Source organism: Thermobia domestica, chromosome 8, assembly GCF_964235325.1.
Source record: "Thermobia domestica chromosome 8, izTheDome1.hap1.1, whole genome shotgun sequence".
Lineage (NCBI taxonomy): Eukaryota > Metazoa > Arthropoda > Insecta > Zygentoma > Lepismatidae > Thermobia > Thermobia domestica.
This window is the reverse complement of record NC_137461.1, coordinates 221,023,257-221,046,243: the sequence shown is the minus strand read 5'-3', so window position 1 is coordinate 221,046,243 and position 22,987 is coordinate 221,023,257. Positions and strand designations below refer to the sequence as shown.

Below are 22,987 nucleotides of genomic sequence, written 5' to 3'. Positions count from 1 at the left end.
ATTTCTCGTCTTATCTCCATTCTCGAAATAGTGTATGTCCATTCTTCAAGTAACAATTGTTCTGTAGACTGAATCTTATACGCTATTTTGTTACGTTGTATTTCAGAGCTCACTGAATTATGGTTTCTGTATATATGTTTGAAGCAAAGTTTTATAATTAAATGTGCATATTCTACAAGTTAGTTTATTACTGCCTTACTGTTCAATGATATTGAGTTAATTTTATTACAGTTATTTTCCTTAAAGCGTACAGTAGAATACTTTCTACATCAAACTTTAGTGGAACGCTTTCGTTTAAAATTTGGGTAGTTGCAGAGGTGTATCTTGAAGGTACGGAACCCCTTCTACGTAATCCCTATATTTTACTATTATTATTATTATTATTATTATTATTATTATTATTATTATTATTATTATTATTATTATTATTATTACTGAAGTGTGAATTTCATGGTTCACCCTCCTCCACCCACCTAATGCCTAGTGGGCATTGTGCTGGACAAACCCCGTGTGTGTTTAGGTTTTCCCTGGGTTCAGCTTCTTCCCACTTTCTTTATTCCAATATTTCTTTCATTCTCATTATCGACGTCTTATGTAGCTTAGCCGGCATAGCCATTATTTAAAAACAAATTTTCTTAGGGCTCTTATGAGTTCAGTAGACCTACTTGCTACATGAAATTTGCCTGGAAACTTTTGTTTAACATTTATGTTAGTTGTAGGGACGTATGCAGAGGATATCTCCTGATGGTCTTGACACTTTTCTCCAACTCACAACTCTTGTAACTTTTGCCTAACGCTTAGAGCGATATTACAGATTTTTATACAACCCGTCCTCATACGGAATTTTTCTTCTATATTATTATTTTTATTACTATTAGTACTAGTTTTTTGAGACCCCAATATTACGTCCTATTCCAGTGCAAATAAGCATACTGAAGTTAAGAAAAATGGAAAGAATTTTTTTAGACTCTATATGAGGATGAATTTCCTTATGAGATATTGTGGAAGGAAAAGACAGAATAAAAAGAAGATGCCAGCTCCTGGTCAATATGAAAATCAAACCTTCTGATGCCTTAAAAGAAACTAAGTTGAATTTGTCTTCCTCACGATATATAGTAGCGCCTTTTCTTTGGGTGAAAGACTTTAGATTATGTATGTGTTATATTGTTATTTTCACAAAATATACATACAAATATGAAAAAATAGTTCCTATTTACAAATTTTGGTTGAACGGATGTATGGAACGTGTTGAAAATGGCGAACGAAAATAATATTATAACTTCTAGTAAGACTGGAAGAACTTAGAAACAATTCCACAATGAAACAGTAACGTTTCAGACACATTTATGACTCACAGTAGGCCATAAGAACGACTATTATGTATTCATAAACTGTTTGCTAAACATACTAAGTTTTCAGACAATACTAATAGAAATTGTAGACTGTGACGACATATTTTTAGTATTTCCCCTGTGAAAGAAGTCGTTCCGACTCTAATTTGTAAGAAAAGAGAAATGAATATTTTTCATGTTATTATACATCATAAATATCAACATTGTAAATGATAAAAAATTTAATTATTTCTTCAGAGGGAATCGAACCACGGACCCCTAAATTACGAAACGAATACAAAAGCCACTGCCCTAAGACTGTTTTGTTAAGTAACAGTCAAGAAACATTTGTGTATATAGAAAATTGCACACGTTTACGACTCGAATATTTTATTGATAATAAAACACTGATTCTGGTCATGATAAAATACTATAAGCCGGAAAATTCAAATTTAAACGTAAAAAAGACATAAAACACACAAAAACTTGAAGAAGAAAGTGGTCTTAAGAATAATTCGAATCCCTAAGTAGAACCTGCTGAGTCTGACTACTCTTTTTGCTGATTCACCGACAATATCTCCGCAACATCTCTATTGTACTCGGTTATTCTATCTTTATAGTTATTTCCAGTAACATTGGCCACGAACACAGGTACATTGAGTACATTTAATATTTCAAATGCGCTCCCACGGGGAATTGAAGCCGAGACTCCGTCCAGTGAACTATCTGATGCGTGGGGTTCCTTGTTAGGGGTGTTCGATAAGGCTGAGGACGTATCGAACTTCGAGAGTGAAAATTTATCGAGTTGTCACCGGTTACTCGAAACCGTTCGAGTATTTGAAATTATCGAAGTTTCGGGTATTATCAACATTTCGAGTATTATCGAAGTTTCGGGTGTTATCAACATTTCGAGTATTATCGAAGTTTCGGTTATTATCGAAGATTCGGGTATTATCAAAAATAGTGATGAACAGGTCGGTTCCTTCACCTCTCCAATGATTTCTTCTTGCAGCCAAACTAGTCAAACAGCTTTTTTCATCTGACAAGTTATTGCAAAATAGTATTTGTCGAAATCATATGTAAAATTATTTTTCTGCCTGCCCCGTTATTGGCACAATCGGCAAAGTGACTGTTAGTAGACTAATGTTGTCTTGGATTCCAATTCCATTCGGGTGATGCATGTTTTCTCTTCCTCTTTCTCTTTTCTGACAGACGGCTTAAATCTTGTACAGATCTGTGGGGAAAAAACTTTTCCTTCACTACATTGCTAAGGAGAGAAGTTTAAAATGAACACTCTGCATATATGTAATACATATTATATACAACTATGATAACCTCGAATACACCGTTTCTTTCAAACACTTCCATAATCCCGAACTTTTGTAAATATTCAAGCGACTAGACAAATGCGATCATATTGATATATTTCTGTATTTGCTGCTTTCAAACAATTCGAGATTCTCGAACAGTTCGAGTGTCTCGAAGTTGCCTAATGTTTCTTACATTTCGAGTGCCTCGAACACTTCGAGAGTCCCGAACATTTCGGGAGTCTCGACCATTTCGAGAGTCTCAAATATTTCGGGAGTCTCAAATATTTCGGGAGTCTCGAAAGTTCGATAATTTGATAAATTAAAATTCTTTATCGATGAAACGGGTTTGAAATTTTATCGAATTGTTATCGATTACTCGAATATCGGTACAGCCCTATTCCTTGTTCGTTGCAAAGGCAAGTGAACTTGAGATGGACAATATCATGCTCGTTGGCTTTCTCGGGACACTCCTGTAAATGTGTCTGAAACGTGTTCCACAGTTTTGGAGCTATGGACTTTTAAAGTTCATTTTGTCATGTTTTCGGCAGTCTATAACTCCGAAGAAAAGTATTTGTGCACCCAGGTTAGTCTATGTTTTGTCTTATATTGGTGTCAGTAACAACCTCCCAAACGTTGTCGTTGTTTTGAAGCACACTATATATAATACAGGGGTTGGCAGAAAGTCTTAAAACACTTCATACAGGACACGTAAGTTTGGCCCTCCACTGTTAACACGTATTGCGGTTGCCGTTCATTTTTTGTTTCCAATGTGTCCTGTGGACCTTTCTCTTCCGTCAGCAGTAACCATTTCACCTGTGAGTGTCGTGGTGGAAAGTGGTGTGGTAAAATACGCGACCTGACAGACTTCCAAAGAGGCATGATCGTTGGCGCCCGTCTGGTTGGAGCTTCAGTGGCAACACAGGCGAACACTGTGGGGGTATCGAAAGACACTGTGTCCAATGTCAATAGGGCATACACAGTTCATGGGAAGGGGGCGCGGTGGCTCAGTGGTAGAGCGTTCACCTCCGGTGCTTGGGGTCCCTAGTTCGATCCCAGCTCGCGCCGTGTAGACATTGTGGTGGACAAACACCGTGCTCGTGGGTTTTCTGGGGGTTCTCCCGTTTCCTCCCACTTTCTTCATTCCACCATTTCACTCATCTCTCATCATCACCGTCTCCTTTAGCCTAACCGGCATACCGTGGGACGTAAGATTTTATTTCATTTTTTTACAGTTCATGGGCAAAAGACGTCTGCAAAGCACAACAGTGGTCAAAAGACAATCCTGTCAGAAGGGACCGGAGGGTAATAAACGGATTGTAGGAACAAAAAAGATCACTGCAATGAAAATTACGTCTGAACTCAATTCCTGTCTACAGATCCCGGTTTCATCAAAAACAGTGCGACGGGAACTTCATAAAATGAACATTCATGGCAGGGCCGCTATCGCCGAACCCCTGGTCACAGCACTAAATGCGAAGAGGCGTACCCTGATGATGTATGAAGGGGTGATATGTTTATGTACTTTATTTACAAATCACACATATCACATCCAAAGCTAATGAACTGTATGATTAAACCCATTTTACTGATTCACCCAGATATCATGAAGGAACGAGAAATAAGACTTGACGAATATTTTAGATGTTACTTGCTTCAATTCTTATTTAAAGGTACATGTGTTAATATGATAAATATAACATGCTTTGTTCATATGTTAATATACTGATATAATACTTAAATATTAGTACAATGAATTACTTATCTTAACATCTTTCTAAAGTAATCGTTGCTTGCTGCTAGCTAAACCACATGTTGCTTGCTAACCATCATACTTTGTCTTCGATCACACATAAACTGAGTAACATTCTAAAACACTGTTAAGAACATGTAAATCTTGTATATTAATGAACATGAGTTTCTCTAAAGCCTATGAATAAATATGCTTTTCTGAAACTATTAATGAATATGCTTGTCTAGTTGAACTTCGAAGCACATTGTCGAATGCACAGACACACTTGAATAGCACACTGAAGGCACTGTTGCCAGCCAATGCAAACACAACTCACTAAAACTCACCAGAAAAATCACTAAAAGAATCACAAAGAATTCACTAAACTATTACAAAAAAATGAAACTAATATGAATAAAAATAATGCACATATGCAAGCTTATCCATCCTCCCCCTCCTTGATTGGACACAATCAATTAATGCTCTAGGGGCAAAGGAATTAATTTAGCAACACTGCGCCGAAAAATGCCACTTTTACACTTCACAGTTGCCACTCGCACTAAATTATCACTGCCCGGATGAACTTCTTCAATCACACCTAACTTCCACACTTGAGGAGGAACATTGTCTTCTTTTAACAATACGACCATGCCCGGTTGTAGATTAGGCTGAGCTGACTTCCATTTTCTTCTTTGTTGTAACTGGTTGAGGTAATCCCTTGACCAACGTTTCCAAATATGCTGCTTCATTTGTTGAATCCGTTGCCATCTTCCTAATCTGTTGATAGGTACGTCCAGTAGATCTGGTTCCGGAATGCTGAGAAGTGTAGCTCCCATCAAAAAATGTCCTGGACTGAGATACATTGGATCTGTAGGATCGTTGGAAATGGCTGTCAATGGTCTTGAATTTAGAATGGCTTCAATTTGAATAAGTAACATGTTCAACTCTTCGTATGTCAGACTTGCTGTTCCTGCTGCACGCCGTAGTTGGTACTTCATGGATTTTATTGAACTTTCCCATGACCCCATGTGAGGAGATCTGGCAGGAATGAATTTCCATTCTAAACCTTCTTGAGCTGAGTATTCCAGGATGTGCTTTCTGTTAGTCTTAGATTCAAAAAATTGTTGCAATTCTCGATTGGCGCCAACAAAGTTTGAACCATTGTCGCTACAGATAGATAAGCATTTTCCTCGCCTAGCAATAAATCTCTTCAATGCTGCGATGAAGGCTTGAGAACTTAAGTCTGAAACTATTTCTATGTGAACTGCTCTAGTGGCTAAACAGATGAACAACGCTGCATAGACTTTCATTTGAATTTTGCTGCGAATCGTGGGCTTGACATTAAAGAATCCTGCATAGTCAACTCCCACGTGTACAAATGGTCTTGCTTCATTTACTCTTTCCTTGGGTAAGTGTCCCATTAACTGTGATGAACTTGTTGATCTCCACTTGAAACAAACCAAACAATTGTGTACTATTGCTTTGACCATCTTCTTAGCTCTTGGAATCCAATATCTGGTACGCAAAGATGCAATAAGAAGCTGTGGTCCTGCATGACGCAACCTTTTATGTTCTTCTTTGACTATCAGATGGGTGAAATGATGACCTGCAGGTAGGATGAATTGGTGCTTGTTGTCGTACTCCAAGTTTGAATGTTTCAATCTTCCTCCTACTCTTAGCATTCCTTCCGTGTCCAGAAATGGAAAAAGATCCTTGATTGGGCTCTTTGTTGAAACTTCCATTTGTTGCTGCAAGTTCAATATTTCTTGATGATAGGTAGTATGTTGTACTATCTTGATACATCTGTGTAACGCTAAACGAAGTTCCGAAGCGTCAAGACTATCGGTTTTTCTTTCTAATTTCTTGGAATGACAATTATGTTTGAATCGCAAACAATATGCTACTACTCTCAACATTTTGTTTAACGATGAATACCTTTTCATAAAGCTTGTTTCATGAACTGCCACCAAACTTATCATGACTTTCTTCTCTTCTGGAATGTTAGCTGGCTCATTTTGTTCTTGACATGGCCATTCTGCTGTGTGAAGAAACTCTGGACCATGCCACCATTCTCGAGACTGAATAAGAGTATTGGGATCCGCTCCTCGACTAACTATGTCTGCCGCATTTTCTTTACTAGGCACGTGGTGCCATTGATTGATTGATGTGATTCTCTGAATTTGAGCCACCCTGTTGGATACAAATGTCTTCCAACGATTGGGAGGTGATTTGATCCATGACAAAACTATCGTCGAGTCTGTCCACAGGTGTATACCACTGACCTCTATATTCAATATGGATAGCGTTTTGTCTATTAGCTTCGAAAGTAACAGTGCTCCACATAATTCCAATCTAGGCAAGGTTTGCTTCTTCAGTGGTGCAACCTTCGACTTTGAACAAAGTAAATTGACTTCAATGTTTCCTTGTTCGTCTGTAGCCCTGATGTACACTACTGCTCCAAAATTTTCTTCACTTGCATCGCAAAACCCATGTAATTGAATTTCCTTAACGTTCTCTGAAGACATTACGTTTCTTGTAATTTGTATCTTCGCCATCGCAGGTAACCAAGACATTAATTGATTCCACTCAACTTGTAGGCCTGTGTCTAATGGGTCATTCCAATCCATCCCTGTCTTCCACAACTTCTGTAAGAAATTCTTGTATTTGATGACAATTGGAGCGATTAGACCTAATGGATCGAAGATAGATGACACTATGCTGACGATTTGTCTTTTTGTCATTGCAACATTGCTTTCTGGTGCAGTTCCGTGTTTACAAATTTTGTTCGAAATTATAAGTTTGTCTGTTAATGGAATCCATGCTATTCCTAAAGTCTTAACACCATCTTGCTGACCAAGTATGATTGGCTGTTGTTTTTCCCTGAAGTCTTCAGGAACTCCTTGAAGTACTTCTTCTTTGTTAGAACTCCATTTACAAAGCTTGAAACCTGCTCTGCTTAAAATATTAATAAGATCCTTCTGTAGTTCTAAGGCCTTTGACACGTTTGGTACTGATTTTAACACATCATCAATGTAGAAATTGTGTTTTATTACTTCTGCCGCTTCTGGAAATTCCTTGGAATTTTCCTCCGCTATTTGCTTCAGACATCTTGTTGCCAAGAAGGATGCTGACGAAGTCCCGTACGTCACTGTTTGTAGTTCATACGTCTGGATCGGTTCTTCTACTGAGTTTCTCCAAAGGATGCGTTGTAAACACTTGTCCTCATCATGAATTAATATTTGGCGATACATTTTCTCTAAGTCTGCTGTAAATGCAACTGGATACAACCGAAACCTTAAAATAATGGAGTACAAGTCATCTTGAACAATTGGCCCAACTTGAAGAATGTCATTCAATGATTTGCCATTAGACGTTTTTGCACTTGCATCAAAAACCACTCTTAATTTAGTTGTTGTACTGTCCATCTTGAATACAGGATGATGTGGAAGATAACAACTGCTGCTGCTGTTCACGTCTTCTTCTGTAACTTTTCGCATGTGACCCAAACTTAAATACTCATTCATGAAGGCGGCATATTGTTTATGAAACTCAGGATTTTGTAGCAATCTTCTTTCAAGCTGCTTAAATCTTTGTAGTGCCATGTTGTAAGACTCTCCTAAAGCTGCATTCTCTTCCTTCTTTGGTAATTTGACAATAAATCTTCCATCTCCATTTCTGGTTGTATTTTTTAAAAAATGCTTCTCACAATTTTCTTCTTCCGGCGTGTAAATCTTAGTCTGAAGATCTTCGAGTTCCCAGAATTTTCTCAATTGTGTATCCAAGTCTGTCTCCATCTGAGAAAAACATGAAATTACCGACTGGTTGGCTTCTTCGGGTATTGAAGGCATATTTCCGACGACAACGTATCCTAGCTTCGTTTCCTGCAAAACTGGATAATTTCCTTTTCTAGTCTTCTGGCCTGGCTCGAGGAGACTGTAGAATAACCCCGCACCTATAAGCATGTCTACTGACGACGAGCGATGAAAATTTGGATCGGCTAAGCAAATATCCTTTGGCAAGTTCCAATTACTGTAATCGATATCCTTAGAAGGTATGCAACCGGTAATGTTTGGCAATACTAAACAATCGACCACTGCATTAAAATCACATGTTCTTGAATAAATATGAACTTCAACACTGTGCTGAGCTTCGGAGGTTACAGAATTGATACCTCTAATGGGAACACGATTTTTCGTTTTCTTGAGACCTAATCTATGAACTAAAGCTTCGCTGACAAAATTCGATTGAGACGCTGCATCTAATAACACTCTGCATTGTTGAAAACGACCTTTAGTGTCTGTTACGTTAACTAACGCTGTTGCTAATAAGATTTGCTGACCATAATTAATCTTAAATGAGCAATAAGAGTCCTGTGGTTGAACCTTAACCTGATTCTGTTCCTTAACTTTAGGTACGTTAGTAGTATTGTTATTTGTTTTGCTTGAACTGTCTTTGTTAGTAGCCTCCTGAGTAGTATCTTCATGCAACAGCGTATTATGCTTAAAATTACATTTCTTGCAAGTACTTGATTTGCATGCCTTTACTTGATGTTTATTACCTAAGCAATTAAAACATAATTTATTTTGCTTCACGAGCTCCTTTCTTTGATTAATGTTGGCACTCAGAAATTCTGGGCAGCGAAAAACAGCATGCGTTTCTTTGCTACGGCAAATATTACATGCATTTGGAAGCACAGTAACAAACGCATTCACTTGACTGTTATTCTTTCTTTTTGCTTTGGAATCTACACTTTTGTTGTCATAAGTACCTTCAGATTGAGTAGGGCGAATGTTTTCTAACATTTGACAACGACCTTCTAAAAATGAAAATAATTCCGATAACGATGGAAAGGAGTCACTACTTTGCTCAGCTTCCCATTCCCTTTTGCTTGCCGAATCAAGTTTTTCTACTAAATGTTGTGTTAGGAGTACGTCATGCAAAGGTTTGTCCAAATTCAATGCTTCAAGGGCTTGAAAATTACTACGTGCAGTATTTACAAATTGTCTAATGTCTTTAGCATTTTCTTTCGTTACTGGCTTGATATTGAGCAACCCTCGTACATATGTCGAAGCTATCAACCGTTTGTTTTCGTAGCGTTCAACAAGAAGCTTCCATGCAATTTCGTAATTTACTTCTACCGTTGGCAGATTTGCTATTAATGTAAACGCTTCTCCCTTGAGCGATGTGCGCAAATATTGAAACTTACAAACTGTACTTAATGATTCGTTATTGTGAATAAGGGAAATGAAAATGTCCTTAAAGGGCGACCACTCCTCGTATTTACCACAAAATATGGGCAAAGAAATTTTAGGCAATTATACTGAACTACTACCACAATTTGCAGCTTTGTTATTTGCTGTCCCTGAATCCGTTTTTTGTTCAAAACTATCAATAAATTCTTGTAACTTAACCTTTGAATCATAATACAGTTCCTCGAATGTAATTCTGTGCGTTTCTTGTTCACCCGTCTCATCCAAGAGCTCTATTTCTGACTGTATCTCATCAAACTTAATAAAAACCCCTTCAAGTGCAACTAGCCTCGTTCTTGCTTCTTGTATGCTAGGTTTATTTTCATTCTGTAGTTTTTGAAGAAATGTCTGTATTCTTGTTGCCTGACCTTTGACCGAAGCACGTTTCTTAATTAATTGACCCAACTGCACTTCTGCCATTGTTTCAGTCTTTTTTTTTTTAACTACTCAAACCGCTGACAATATATTTTACTTTTCACTTCTGAGTGACCTACAAACGTGTAACCTTGAATTCAGCTGGGTTGAATGCACACACACCACTATACTGATATGAACAGCTCTGTCCTGCTTATGACAGCCAGCACCCACACAAACACAACGAGAAGAAACAATGCAAAGTCACGTTTCTCGTTCTGACATCCGGCCCGGAGGACCAAAAAAAATGATGATGTATGAAGGGGTGATATGTTTGTGTACTTTATTTACAAATCACACATATCACATCCAAAGCTAATGAACTGTATGATTAAACCCATTTTACTGATTCACCCAGATATCATGAAGGAACGAGAAATAAGACTTGACGAATATTTTAGATGTTACTTGCTTCAATTCTTATTTAACGGTACATGTGTTAATATGATAAATATAACATGCTTTGTTCATATGTTAATATACTGATATAATACTTAAATATTAGTACAATGAATTACTTATCTTAACATCTTTCTGCAGTAATCGTTGCTTGCTGCTAGCTAAACCACATGTTGCTTGCTAACCATCATACTTTGTCTTCGATCACACATAAACTGAGTAACATTCTAAAACACTGTTAAGAACATGTAAATCTTGTATATTAATGAACATGAGTTTCTCTAAAGCCTATGAATAAATATGCTTTTCTGAAACTATTAATGAATATGCTTGTCTAGTTGAACTTCGAAGCACATTATCGAATGCACAGACACACTTGAATAGCACACTGAAGGCACTGTTGCCAGCCAATGCAAACACAACTCACTAAAACTCACCAGAAAAATCACTAAAAGAATCACAAAGAATTCACTAAACTATTACAAAAAAAATGAAACTAATATGAATAAAAATAATGCACATATGCAAGCTTATCCATACCCAGTTATGCAAGGACCACAAGGCGTGAACTCTTGAGCATTTGAAGCTCGTAATGTGGTCCGATGAGTCTACCTTCACCTTGGTTCTAACAATCGGTCGTGTTTACGTAAGGAGAACACCATCGCAGGCCTATGATACAGACTGTCTGCTCCCAACTGTAAAGCATGGGGGTGATTCTATTAGAGTATGGTCAGTAATATCGTGGTTTTCTGCAGGTCCCATCATAGCTTTGCATAGAATGATGAATGCTAAGGCGTATGAGGCCATTTTTGGGAACCAGGTTCTACCCATGGCCCAAATATTGTTTTCTGATGGTAATGGCATCTACAAGATGATTTGGCACCCTGTTAGACTGCGAAAACGGTGAAATTATGGTTTGAGGAGCATGACCAGGAGCTATCACACCTCCCCTGGGTCCCACAATCACCGGATCTGAACATCATTGAGCCATTGTGGTCAGAGTTAGAAAGGTGTGTTTGGTGTCATTACCCTCCACCAGCATCCCTTAAGGAACTGGAGCATGTTTTGGAGGAACAATGGTACAAAATTCCACACACCACGATTCAGGAGCTGTATACGTCCATTCCACGTCGGACCCAAGCTGTTTTGGACGCAAAAGGACGCCCACATCATATTAGGTATGATTTTCACACTTTTGCAAAGGTTTTAGATTTTTTGTCCACGCCTATATATATGCGGGCGGAAAGAGCGGACTATAGGGGTTTTATCTACAAATTTGAACTACATAATAGCAGTTGATTTCACGAGAAATTAAACGTGTTGCAACAACCTGTTAACTGGTTGGGGCTCAGTTCAAGCTTGAGACAGAATGAGTCCATTTATTACAGAAAACGAACAGTAATTTGCTTAAGTTTTATTTGAAAACAGACACTATATTGGCACTTTTCAAAATATCCGTACATATTATGGAAAAGTACCAAACGATATGTAATTGCTCCATTTGAGATTAATGTATTCAGTCTGCTATTTAACTGTTGAATAGAATTACGATTCTCCATGTTTTTTCTCTATATATTTTTCGTAAAAACACATTAATGAGCAATAGAAGATACAACTGTTCGGATTGGTTTAGGTTAACAGCTTAAAAATAAAATTTTCACGTTTAATGACCCACGATTATCCATCTTAGGTTCAGGAAGACCATGATTAAAGCAAGTGAATTATGATGGACAAATTGGTGGAATAAGAAGGTGGGAGTGTCCCGAGAAAACCCACGAACACGATGTCCGTCTCAATCTTACTTGCCTTGGGAAGTAACCAGGTATCCCGCCCATCAGATACTTCGATTTTCGGTGGAAGAGCCTTTAAAACATTAAATGTCCTCGATGTATCTCTGTTCGTGTCCCTGTCGTTCATCATTACTGGAAATAACTGTAAAACGAGAATAACAGAGTACAATAGAGTTAAGTTACGGATATACTGTCGGTGAACCAGAAAAAAGAGTGGTCTGAGTCACCAGGATCTAGTTAAGGATTCGGATTACTTTTAAGACCACTTTCTCCTTCATGTTCTTGCGTGTTTGTATGTCTTTTTTACAATTAAATTTGAATTTTCTGGATTATTGTATTTTATCATGACCGGAATCAGTGTTTCATCGTCAATAAAATATTGGAATCGTAAACGTGTGCAATTTTCTACATTCACGAGTGTTTCTTGACTTTAACTTAACAGAGCAGTCTTAGGGTAGTGGTATGGACATTCGCTTAGGGGCTCGTGGTTTGATTCTCTCTGAAGAAATAAGGAAATTTTTATCATTTACAATGTTGACATTTATGATGTATAATAACATGAAAAATATTCATTTCTCTTTTCTTACAAGTTAGAGTTGGAACGACTTCTTTCACAGAGGTAATACTAACAACATGACGTCACAGTCTACAATCTCTATTAATATTGTCTGAAAACTTAGCGTTTTTAGCAAACAGTTCTTGAATACACAAGAGTCATCCTTATGGCCTAGTCTGAGTCACAAATATGTCTGAAACGTTATTGTTTCATTGTGGAATTGTTTCTAAGTTCTTCTAATCCTACTAGAAATAACAATAATATTTTCGTTCGCCATTTCCAACACGTTCCATATATCTATTCAAGAAAAATTTGTAAATAGGAACTATTCTTTTTTATATTTGTATGTATACTATCAATATAACGCATACATGATCCAAAGTCTTTTATCCAAAGAAAGGGCGTTATTATATATCGTGATGAAGACAAATTCTACTTAGTTTCTGTTAAGGCATCCGAAGGTTCGATATTCATATTGTCCAAGAGCTGGATTCTTTGTATCAGCTCGTTTTCTTCGACAGTATCTTTTATAAGGAAACTCATCCTTATACAGGTTCTACAAATTCTTTCAATTTTTCGTAACTTAAGTACGCTTATTTTCATTGGAATAGGACGTAATATTAGGGTCTCAAAAATTTAATAATAATAATAATAATAATAATAATAATAATAATAATAATAATAATAATAATAATAATAATAATATAGAAGATAAATTCCGTATGAGGACAGGTTGTATTAAAATCTGTAAAATCACTCGTAGCGTTAGGCATAAGTTACAAAATAGTCGGGATTGAAGGGAAGTTCCAAGATCATCAGGAGGTATCCTCTGCATACATCCCTACAACTAATATAAATGTTAAACTCAAGTTCTCAGGCAAATTTCGTGTAGAAAGTGGGGGTACTGAACTCAAAGAGCCCTAAGAAAATTTGTTTTCAAGTAATGGTTATGCCGGCTAATCTACATAAGACGTCAATGATGAGAATGAAAGAAATATTGGAATGAAAGAAAAATTGTATGTCGTTTTTTTTGGGATTCTTCCATTTTCTCCCACTTTCTTCATTCCACCATTTCATTCATTTGTCATCATCACCTTCTCCTTTAGCCTAGGTGGCATAACCGTAGGACGTAAACTTAAAAGATTCATTTTTTTCATTTTTTCTGATATATGCGAAAATGTAAACATGTATGATCTTGACAATTGTGTAGCTCTGATGAAGCCGTCGTCCACTCGCCATACCGGAAGCTTCCGTCACAAGCTTAACGTATCTTCCGACAGCATGAGTATGACATGGGAACTTCTTGAAATTCATAAACAGCTTATTATTTCGTCATTAGTCAATGGTCTTAGCAAAGGAGAAGAAGTAAGATTACAAGTATCCCATTGTATTATTTCGGTGTAATCTTTAGCTACAAAGTTTATGTTTGGTGGCAAAAATGTCTAATAGGATAACTTTCAAAAGCTGCTTTCCTTGCCTTCAAAAGTCGCCTGTACCTATGCTCTCGAATCTGGGTTCTGTTATCAATGATCATTGTCAAATGCAAATTTTCGGGATGAGCAAAGTAAGCATTCAGTTCTATAACGGGGTCTACAACTTATTTCAGCTCTTCCGGCAAACTACCGCGTTTTCTGGGTGGTCTCGTAAAGATGTTTTGGGCTTTCGGTCAAATAGTTGCTCAACTTAATGACAAACCACATAGGTATATAAATGGGACAAAAATAAAGGGAAAATGGAAATTTGTAGGGGACGAATTATGTAAATCATTGGATGGCTGGTTGGGTAGTGTAACTCCAAGTGCAGCCACCCCCTCGTGGTGAGTATCATTTTTATCTTACTTGTTTCAAGAAAATAAAAAAAAAATGTTAAACTATCAAATTTTGCTAAATTCGCAAATTTTGCACATTTTAGCAGCAATGCGCGACCAGAATATACCATATAAATACAGTTTATATATTTTAACGTATTTTGTACATACTTGAAGAAGCTTTTAGGTCATATAGGGTCCTCGTCCTATATTCTTTAGTTGTTTTTTAAAAATATATTGAAAATTTATTGTTGTTATCAGATTTTTTAAATTTCAACGGTGATGCGAGATCGGAAGTTATATAAATAAAAATTTTTCTCTTTGAGTTTTTTCTTGTGTATACCAATGGCATCTTTTGCGCACTATAGCGTTCCGGAAATAGAAAAATGATTTTTTGAACCACCCTACTACACATGCTGCCAACTTAATCCAGTTACTATTGTTGATATATTTTATGTTTGTTTCTAGGCTTTTTGTATGGAGACTTTTTAAATCTCCGTTGCAAGGGACATAAACTAAAAAAACATTCATAAGATCGAGACTAAAGAAACTCATTTTTTAGTCTCCATATATATATATATATATATATATATATATATATATATATATATATATATATATATATATATATATATATATATGCAGCATGTTCGGAACCGAGTACACACATGCGTTTGAAACATGTTTGTACTTGCATTTTATTTATATGTAGGCCTTGGAATAATATTTCTGTAGTTATCTCTTAAAAAGGGCGAATTTCCCGTGTTTCCAAGGTGCTGTATTAACAAAAAGGTATTCTGGTTCATATTAAATCTAAGGCTCATTAAGCAAACAGATTTGCGCAAATCTGCTATCACAACACAAAATATTCAAAAAATATATGGATACCTCGATATTCGTTTTTCCTCTGATAGCTATCGATAGACAGACAGACGAACGATTGAATATAGCCATTCTATTGACTTCCGATACTCCTGCATAGCATTATTTGGAAGTCTAATAAATCAATCAGTTACGTTTGAGGAGGTCTAGTGAGAGAGGGAGCTATACCACAAATGTTGAAACTTTTAGGTTTCGCGCTTTCTTGTCTTCTACTGCTATGTCATCTATTATGTGACATAGCTCCCACGCTTTCTGCATCAGATATTGTGAGCTCATGGATACGTCCTTAGCAGCATTTTGAGTAAGAGGAGGAGCTATTGCACTTGCCGATGGTATCTGGTATAGCAGTAGAGGAAGTACCAACAGCTGAACAGAAAAATTGTACAGAGTAGTGTTGCGATATTCGGTGTGATAACAACACTACGACAATGATTTTAACATTGACCTCTTCAAGAAGATGTCTTTCGTCTCTCTAAAACCAGAAGAGATCTTCTTATGTGATTACAGTTCTTGAAGAAATATCACTATTCTATTCACATGGTCGACCCGTATCAGCCCTGATGTTAAAAGATTTCATGGCAATAATGCCTTATAATCGCCCAATTTTTCATTATGTTTACCAAAAATCAACACCACAAAAAAGGACAAGTGAGGATACCCCAGAAGATATACTGTCTTTTTGTAGTTCATATATAAATCTGTGAACATGATTTACACTCAGGCAAAGTATTTAAGTCATGTTAAAACTTTTCGATATACTATATTGATTTTTCCACATGGGTATACGACAAACATTATAAAATGCATTTCATTAATAAATGCTACTTACAGTGAAATTCATATTTTTTACTTTTGTATAATTTACCTAACAATAGGTTAAGAAGTAAAAAGTTGACCCTTTATTATATAAATCATACGCAACACGATGCTTTAGAAAACCCAATTTATTTCCATATCTTGTCGAAGTGGCATAGCTCCCTCTCTCACTAGAGCCCCATTTGTATAGTTGTCTTACAATCTCTTCATTTCAGATTGATTCTACTGTATTAGATCTGTTGGAGAAGAGTTCTATCACATTTCTGCCTTTTCAAAAAAAAAAAAAAAAAACCTTTGTCTAACTTTCGAGAAATTATGTAAAAAATACTTTTTTACGGAAAGGAATCATAATACATACATATTTATTAAATGCAAAAACAATATTTACTCCGTCATGCTATAGAAACGTTTATTAGCATGAGTGCTCATAGCATAGTCAATATTTTAGAAGATTTTTTCTGTTTTCTAGAGCCTCTTATGGATACAGCTATTATTTTTATAGTTGAAACAACACTGAAAAGCAACATTTGTATAAAAAAATACGTTGTTTTATCAATAAATGATAACCATATCCATACAGATTCCTAATAAGCAGTAAAAATGTTTTAACAAATATCGATTCATATAGTTTTTCCTTAAAATTCTGTGTCGTTATTGTAGTTTTTGTACTTTGTCGACACGAATTTAACAAACAGTTTAAAATAACCGTATACTAAGTTATTGTTTTCCCCTTAAGCAACAGTTAAAAAAAATGCGTAGGAAAATATGCGGTCCATGCTCTGTTCTCATCTCCCTACTTTTAATGTGACAGTTTTATTCACATTCATATGCAGGAGTAAAATAAAAGGGCATATGTTCCGAGAATTTTCTATCTTGTATGACTACGAAAAGGCAAGCAGATATCTACATTATATATGAAAAAGTGATCTTTCAATTGTAGCATGTTCCATATTCAAACTCGCTATTATAGTCCCGGCAACTAGTGATAAGCTATCTTACCCGTTTGAATTTGCATTCTATTGGAACGGAGATAGTGAATTGTTTCAGTGTGTCTGTCTGTGAAAGAGGAAGTCACATATATACATGTTTAGGGGCGTAGCAAAGGGATGGATGAGGAAGGAGGAACATAGTAAGAGAAGCCATCTGCATACGACTTTTTTTTTTGTACTCACCGAGGATTCCTAGACGGTAGTTTATGGTGACAACCACGACGCCTCCATAACTCGCTAGGACGCTGCCGTCGTATGGATTTCCAGAGTTCCATTCGTAAGACTCCCCATGGACGTACACCATCACGGGAAACTTCGAGTTGCTCGTGTCTCGACTCCCGGCTGCAACAACACAAAAGATATTCAATACAGTTCAACTGCACTTTTCTACATTGTTATATATTACATTTATAAGGATATATGCATATAAGAACGAAAATCCAGTTCTATTCCATAAAGATGCAATCTCTGTTTGTATTCAAACTCTAAAAAGTGAAGATGTAAAATTACACAATGATTTTCAAATAGTTGAACGTTCATGAATTTGGGAAAGAGAACAATTAACATTAAAGGAAGACAGTACCATGTCCGAAAAGTTTGTACCCATACGCTTATTATTAGTATTACCAGCAGTAGTGATCATATGCAACATGCATTACAATAGGTATTAACTAGAAAACAGTTTAAATGTGCAATATTGTAATATTTAACATAAAGCTGATAATGTATGCGTAAATTAACAAGCTACAGACAGCTTTAGGACTTGATATTACTTGTTATTACTACTGAATACAATTGACGAATTTAGAATTTTTCATGCATGATTAAATTAAGTTCTATTTTGGAAACAAAATGTTGCTACTAGATTAGCTTAAATAGACCACACGTAGATAATGGAGGATCATTATTGATAATTCATAAGTGTGAAATTGATATACTGTTATTTTAAAGAGGATTTAATTGAATTGCAAACATATGTAGATGAGTGTTACCCCACTTTGTTCTTAATCACCACGACATTGATAGTAAGAAAGATTAAACCAATATACTTTTAGTACTCTTTGATTAATAAAAAAGATAGTTTACCATATTCTAAGTTCGGATATCCTATTGTAAGTGCATACGGGAAGTTTAATGAGGTTTTACTCAGAAACATGTATAAATTGCTGTGTTTCCCTTTTTAGAAGCGGAGTTTTCGAAAACTCTGAAATGGGTGTTCAGCTGTTTTACATTAGCAGTAGTTCATATTCCGAATTTCACACCCCCAAGTTAAAGTGCATACTCATATTGAGCATTTTATGAATAAAATAACTGAAAATTAGAATATCATATAGTAGAAATAACCAACAATTGGCCCCTTTAGGAGTGGATTTCTTTTGGAAAGTCTGAAATACATGTTCTTTTTGAGTAAGGGTGTATATACCACTACGAATCGTAAATCGAATCCTTACAACGATAATTATCTTATGAAAGAAATGGAACTTTTATTTAAGAAAAATAATCCCTTTCCCCCTTTAAGAGCAGACTTTTTCAAAACTACGAAACATATATTCAGCTATTATAAATGGAAAGCTTATATGCTGAGCGTTATATCCCTAACTTCAGGAATTTGTTAGATACCTACTCTAATCTTGAAAAAGAACTCCTTCGTGGCTAAGCGGATAGCGTACGCACCTTTGGCGTGGGGGACCTGGGTTTGATTCTCGGTGGAAGCTCATGTGGTTCGGATTTCACGTTAATCAGTAGGCCCACGGCTTGCCGCTGAAAGGGAGGTTAAACTCAAAATTCTCTTCATCTCTAATCTTCAAATAATTCTCCTTTGATTCCTTTAGAGTACATATTTCAAAAAATTATTTCCTTATGCCTGGCTTCTGTGTCAAAGTAAGGTTTCCATTTAAACTTCACGTTTCCAGCTATAATGGCATTGTAATGGACATTGAAGAGTCAGTCATTTCCACTTCTTTATGTAATCTGTTTCCATTGTACACTATTAAATGTATAAATGATAAGCAAGTACTAAAATAACATTTCAATATCTGTTTTTCATTCTTTTTTATCAACAGTTTTCTTAAATATAAAAATGTGTTTTGAACTATAGTGAACGTCGCACTTCCCAAATGACTATATTTACATCGAAGTTTGTGCATTAACGTACATATTATGTGCACTTTCGTAATTTGAATTTAAAATGAATCTTTTCCACCCAGAAATTGCAATTGTTGCGAACTCACGCAACCGTATCTATCCACTAACGGAGGCTCTTTTATTTTTAAAGCTGAGAATGCCAACAGTGGGAGCAAGACTTTTATGAGAAATTATGGGCGAAGTTTTCCCACTCTTTCCTCAAATAAAACCTTCCTATCTGATCCTGGTCGTTGCAACTTTGAATAGGCTATTTTACTTTCTAGGATGTTCTTTCTCTGTCAGCTAATTACGAGCAGCCAAAACCATGTTCTCTCTGGGACTTCAATACCACATGGAAGATACCCACTGTTGAATTTGTTAAGTCTAATTCTTTTGTAATACTAAAAATAAAGCTGACGTTAAAAAGTATTTATAAGTACTCAATATCAATAACCAGGCGATTGTTGATATACCTGGTTATTTCAAGTAAAACACAATTGAATATACTTGGTTTGTTCATATCATAACTTGTGTTAGGTTCTATCTATAACTTTGATTAAACAATAATTCTGACAAGAACAATAGAGATAATTATATGTTAACTCTGAATTACAAATACAGCTTCTATATGTTTGTAATACACAGGTCGGGTTCTGGTGAACATAACATATTAACTTCTAATTTTTATTCCTAATTAAGTAGAAATGTTCAACGAACTTAAAAAGTTCGTTATTGAATTGTATGTGTGTATGTGTGAGTGTGTGTGTGTCTGTGTGTGTGTCTGTCTGTGTGTCTGTCTGTTATTTGCGAGTTTTTCAATTTTTAGCCTTGCATTTGATAGAGCACCAGAAACTGTCTCAATGAAGTGATGGAATTTTTCGCGTTATTCTTATCATTCCCAAGATATTGGCAGAAGAAAAGTTCCGATTTCGGGAGATTTAAGGAGCACTGTTAAAGCTACTTTCTTTAATCTGAGAAACCGTTTCTTATATGTGCACCAAGAATATCTTTCCTCAGAAACAAGAGTTTGAAACTCTCATTAATGAAAAATGAAGAAAAGTAAACGAGGTTGTTTGAAGCGAAACCAGAAAATATACTATTACTTTCCTTACGAATGAGAAGTGTCAAATCTCATTTCTAAGAAAATATTGTCTCGGTGCACAGATAAGAAATGGTTTCTCAAATTTAAGAAATTATTTTTAACAGTGAGCCGTTTCTCGGGAACCTTAAGCCATAGAGAGAAGACATTGATGTTGATCAGTACCTAAGAGGATGATGAACATTTACTTGTAGGTACCAAATAGTAACCGGTGGCCACCGTTCCCCAGATATTGTCCAAAAAAGTTCGGATTTCGGGAGATTTAAGGAGTCATATCTCGGGGAACCGTAAGTCATAGAGAGATGGTATTTTGCGAATTTTTCAATTTTAAGCTATCCATTTTTAGCATGTGTCTTTGTAAAACAAGATATCGTAGAGCGTTTTAACAGAACTCTTAAACAAAACATGTGGAAAAATAGTTAATCCTCAAGGAAATTATAAATGGATAGACATATTACAAGAATTGTTTAATGAATATAATAATAATGCACATAGAAGAATTGGTATAAAGCCTGTGGAAGGAAATTATTCTTTTTCAAATTCGTTCGGGCAATGCTCTTGTAGCATTCTTAAGTGGTTTTATATCGATTCTGAAATTATGTTTGAAGATGACTAAAATGGATAGTAAAACAATTGCTGACACTAGTTAAGCGCAACTATTAAACATATTTCTAAATATGGTGTATGTTATGTTGTATTAACCCTGATTGAGTTTCGGTGGGCTTCAAATTCACTTAATTCCTCGAAATGCGGACGTTCAGAGCAGAAGAAAATTAAATCTCATTACCAAAGTTGTAAGAAAAAGATACATGAAATTTATATAGTACACATAAGTAAATTTAGTAGAGGACATATAGTCTCGCTTCTGGCACCCTCATGAAACTATAATAACCATTAGAGCAACCCACATTATGTTTTATTGTTTGTTTAATTATGCTTTATTTTCTTCCAGATTATGCTTTATTGTTAATTTCAATCATTGTTTTACATTAATCTTTTATAATGTATAATATGAAATATACTAAATATCTTGATCTATTTATAAATATTTCATGCTATCAGTTTCTTTCATGTTTAATCAACATTTTATTTAATGCACTGTAAAGAGATATGCTTTACTCGAGTCAGTTTTTTAATCACTTGTGTGTGCCTTAGAGGTGCATATATACAGAAAGGGGAAGTAAAATATGCCACCAAAAGTACAGAAAGTGCTCTAGTTCAATAGGTATACATAACAATACAGTGTGGAGTTTTTGTGCACTTTTTGTACATTTCGAATCATTATACCTAACTGCGCAGTTACACTTAGAAGAAAACTATTTATTCATTGTTGGCGGAGAGTATTTTCTTCTTTTCATTTTTCTTTTCTGCACTTCAAAGAATTACAGCGGAAAGTTTACAGAAATAAAAACCAGTTGAGAATGCTCCAAGAGCATTGCCAGAACAAACTTAAAAAGAGAACGGAGAAATGTAGTGGGAAGGATAACAGTCATTGTTCCTAGATGTAAAAATAAATCTTTTTATCCGCACCTTCTTTCGTCTCTTTCTCGCAAAAATTAGCAAAATACCATTTCTCTATCACTTACAGCTCTCGAGATACTGCTGTTTAAATATTTAGAAATTCGAACTTCTTTGGCCCAATATCTGGGGAACGGTAACCAGTTGACCAGTAGACAGTTAATCAGTGGCCACTGGTTACTATTTGGTACCAAAATGTTCACCATGCTCTTAGATATTGACCAATACCAATATCATCTCTCTACAACTTATGGTTCCCAAGCTATTTCTCGTTAAATATCTAGAAATTGGCCATTTTTTGGCTAATATGACGGGAACGGTAAGTCATAGAGAGATGACATTGGTGTTAATCAATACCTAAGAGGATGGTAAACATTTTGGTACCGATAATAGTTGGTGACCGATGGCCATTGGCCAGTTGGACAATGGCCACCAGTTACTATTTGGCACAAAAATATTTACCATCCTTTTAGATATTGATTAACACCAATATGATCTCTCTATGACTTACGGTTCCCGTGACATGGCTTCTTAAATCTCTGGAAGTCGGCCATTTTTTGGTCAATAATTCGGGATCGATAAGAGTGACGCGAAAACTTTAATCACTTTCTCTGATAGTTTTTGATGCTCTATTGAACGCAGGGTTCAAAATTGATAAAATCGCAAATAACAAAGAGATGGACAGACAGACAGACAGAGAATTCAGTAACGAACTTTTAAATTTCGTTGATAAGCTTTTCATTGTTGCATTGTTATGTTCTCAATGATTTTGCATTGTAAATATTGGTTTTAAAAAATATTAATACAGTATGTAAAACTTGCAGTTAAGCAGAATTTTCCAAGAATTGTGCTATATATTTTAAATTATGCTTTATTTTCTAAAATTATGCTTTATCATGCTTTTAAAATTAGCTTCTTGTGGACCTTTAGACAAGCACAACCATGTTCAAGATACCAACCATATGTGTAAATTG

At 35.7% G+C, this 22,987-nt stretch overlaps 1 protein-coding gene across 1 annotated transcript in view; it reads right to left on the bottom strand.

The window, feature by feature from the left end:
• Positions 1–17,610, bottom strand: part of LOC145693440 (neuroligin-1-like) — a 437,693-nt gene extending 420,083 nt beyond the window's left edge. Inside the window, exon 1 of the mRNA XM_081769435.1 lies at positions 17,456–17,610. Within this exon, the coding sequence (XP_081625561.1) occupies positions 17,456–17,576 (121 nt within the window). The 5' untranslated portion in view covers positions 17,577–17,610. The remainder of the gene's footprint in view (positions 1–17,455) is intronic.
• Positions 17,611–22,987: the final 5,377 nt, after the last annotated feature.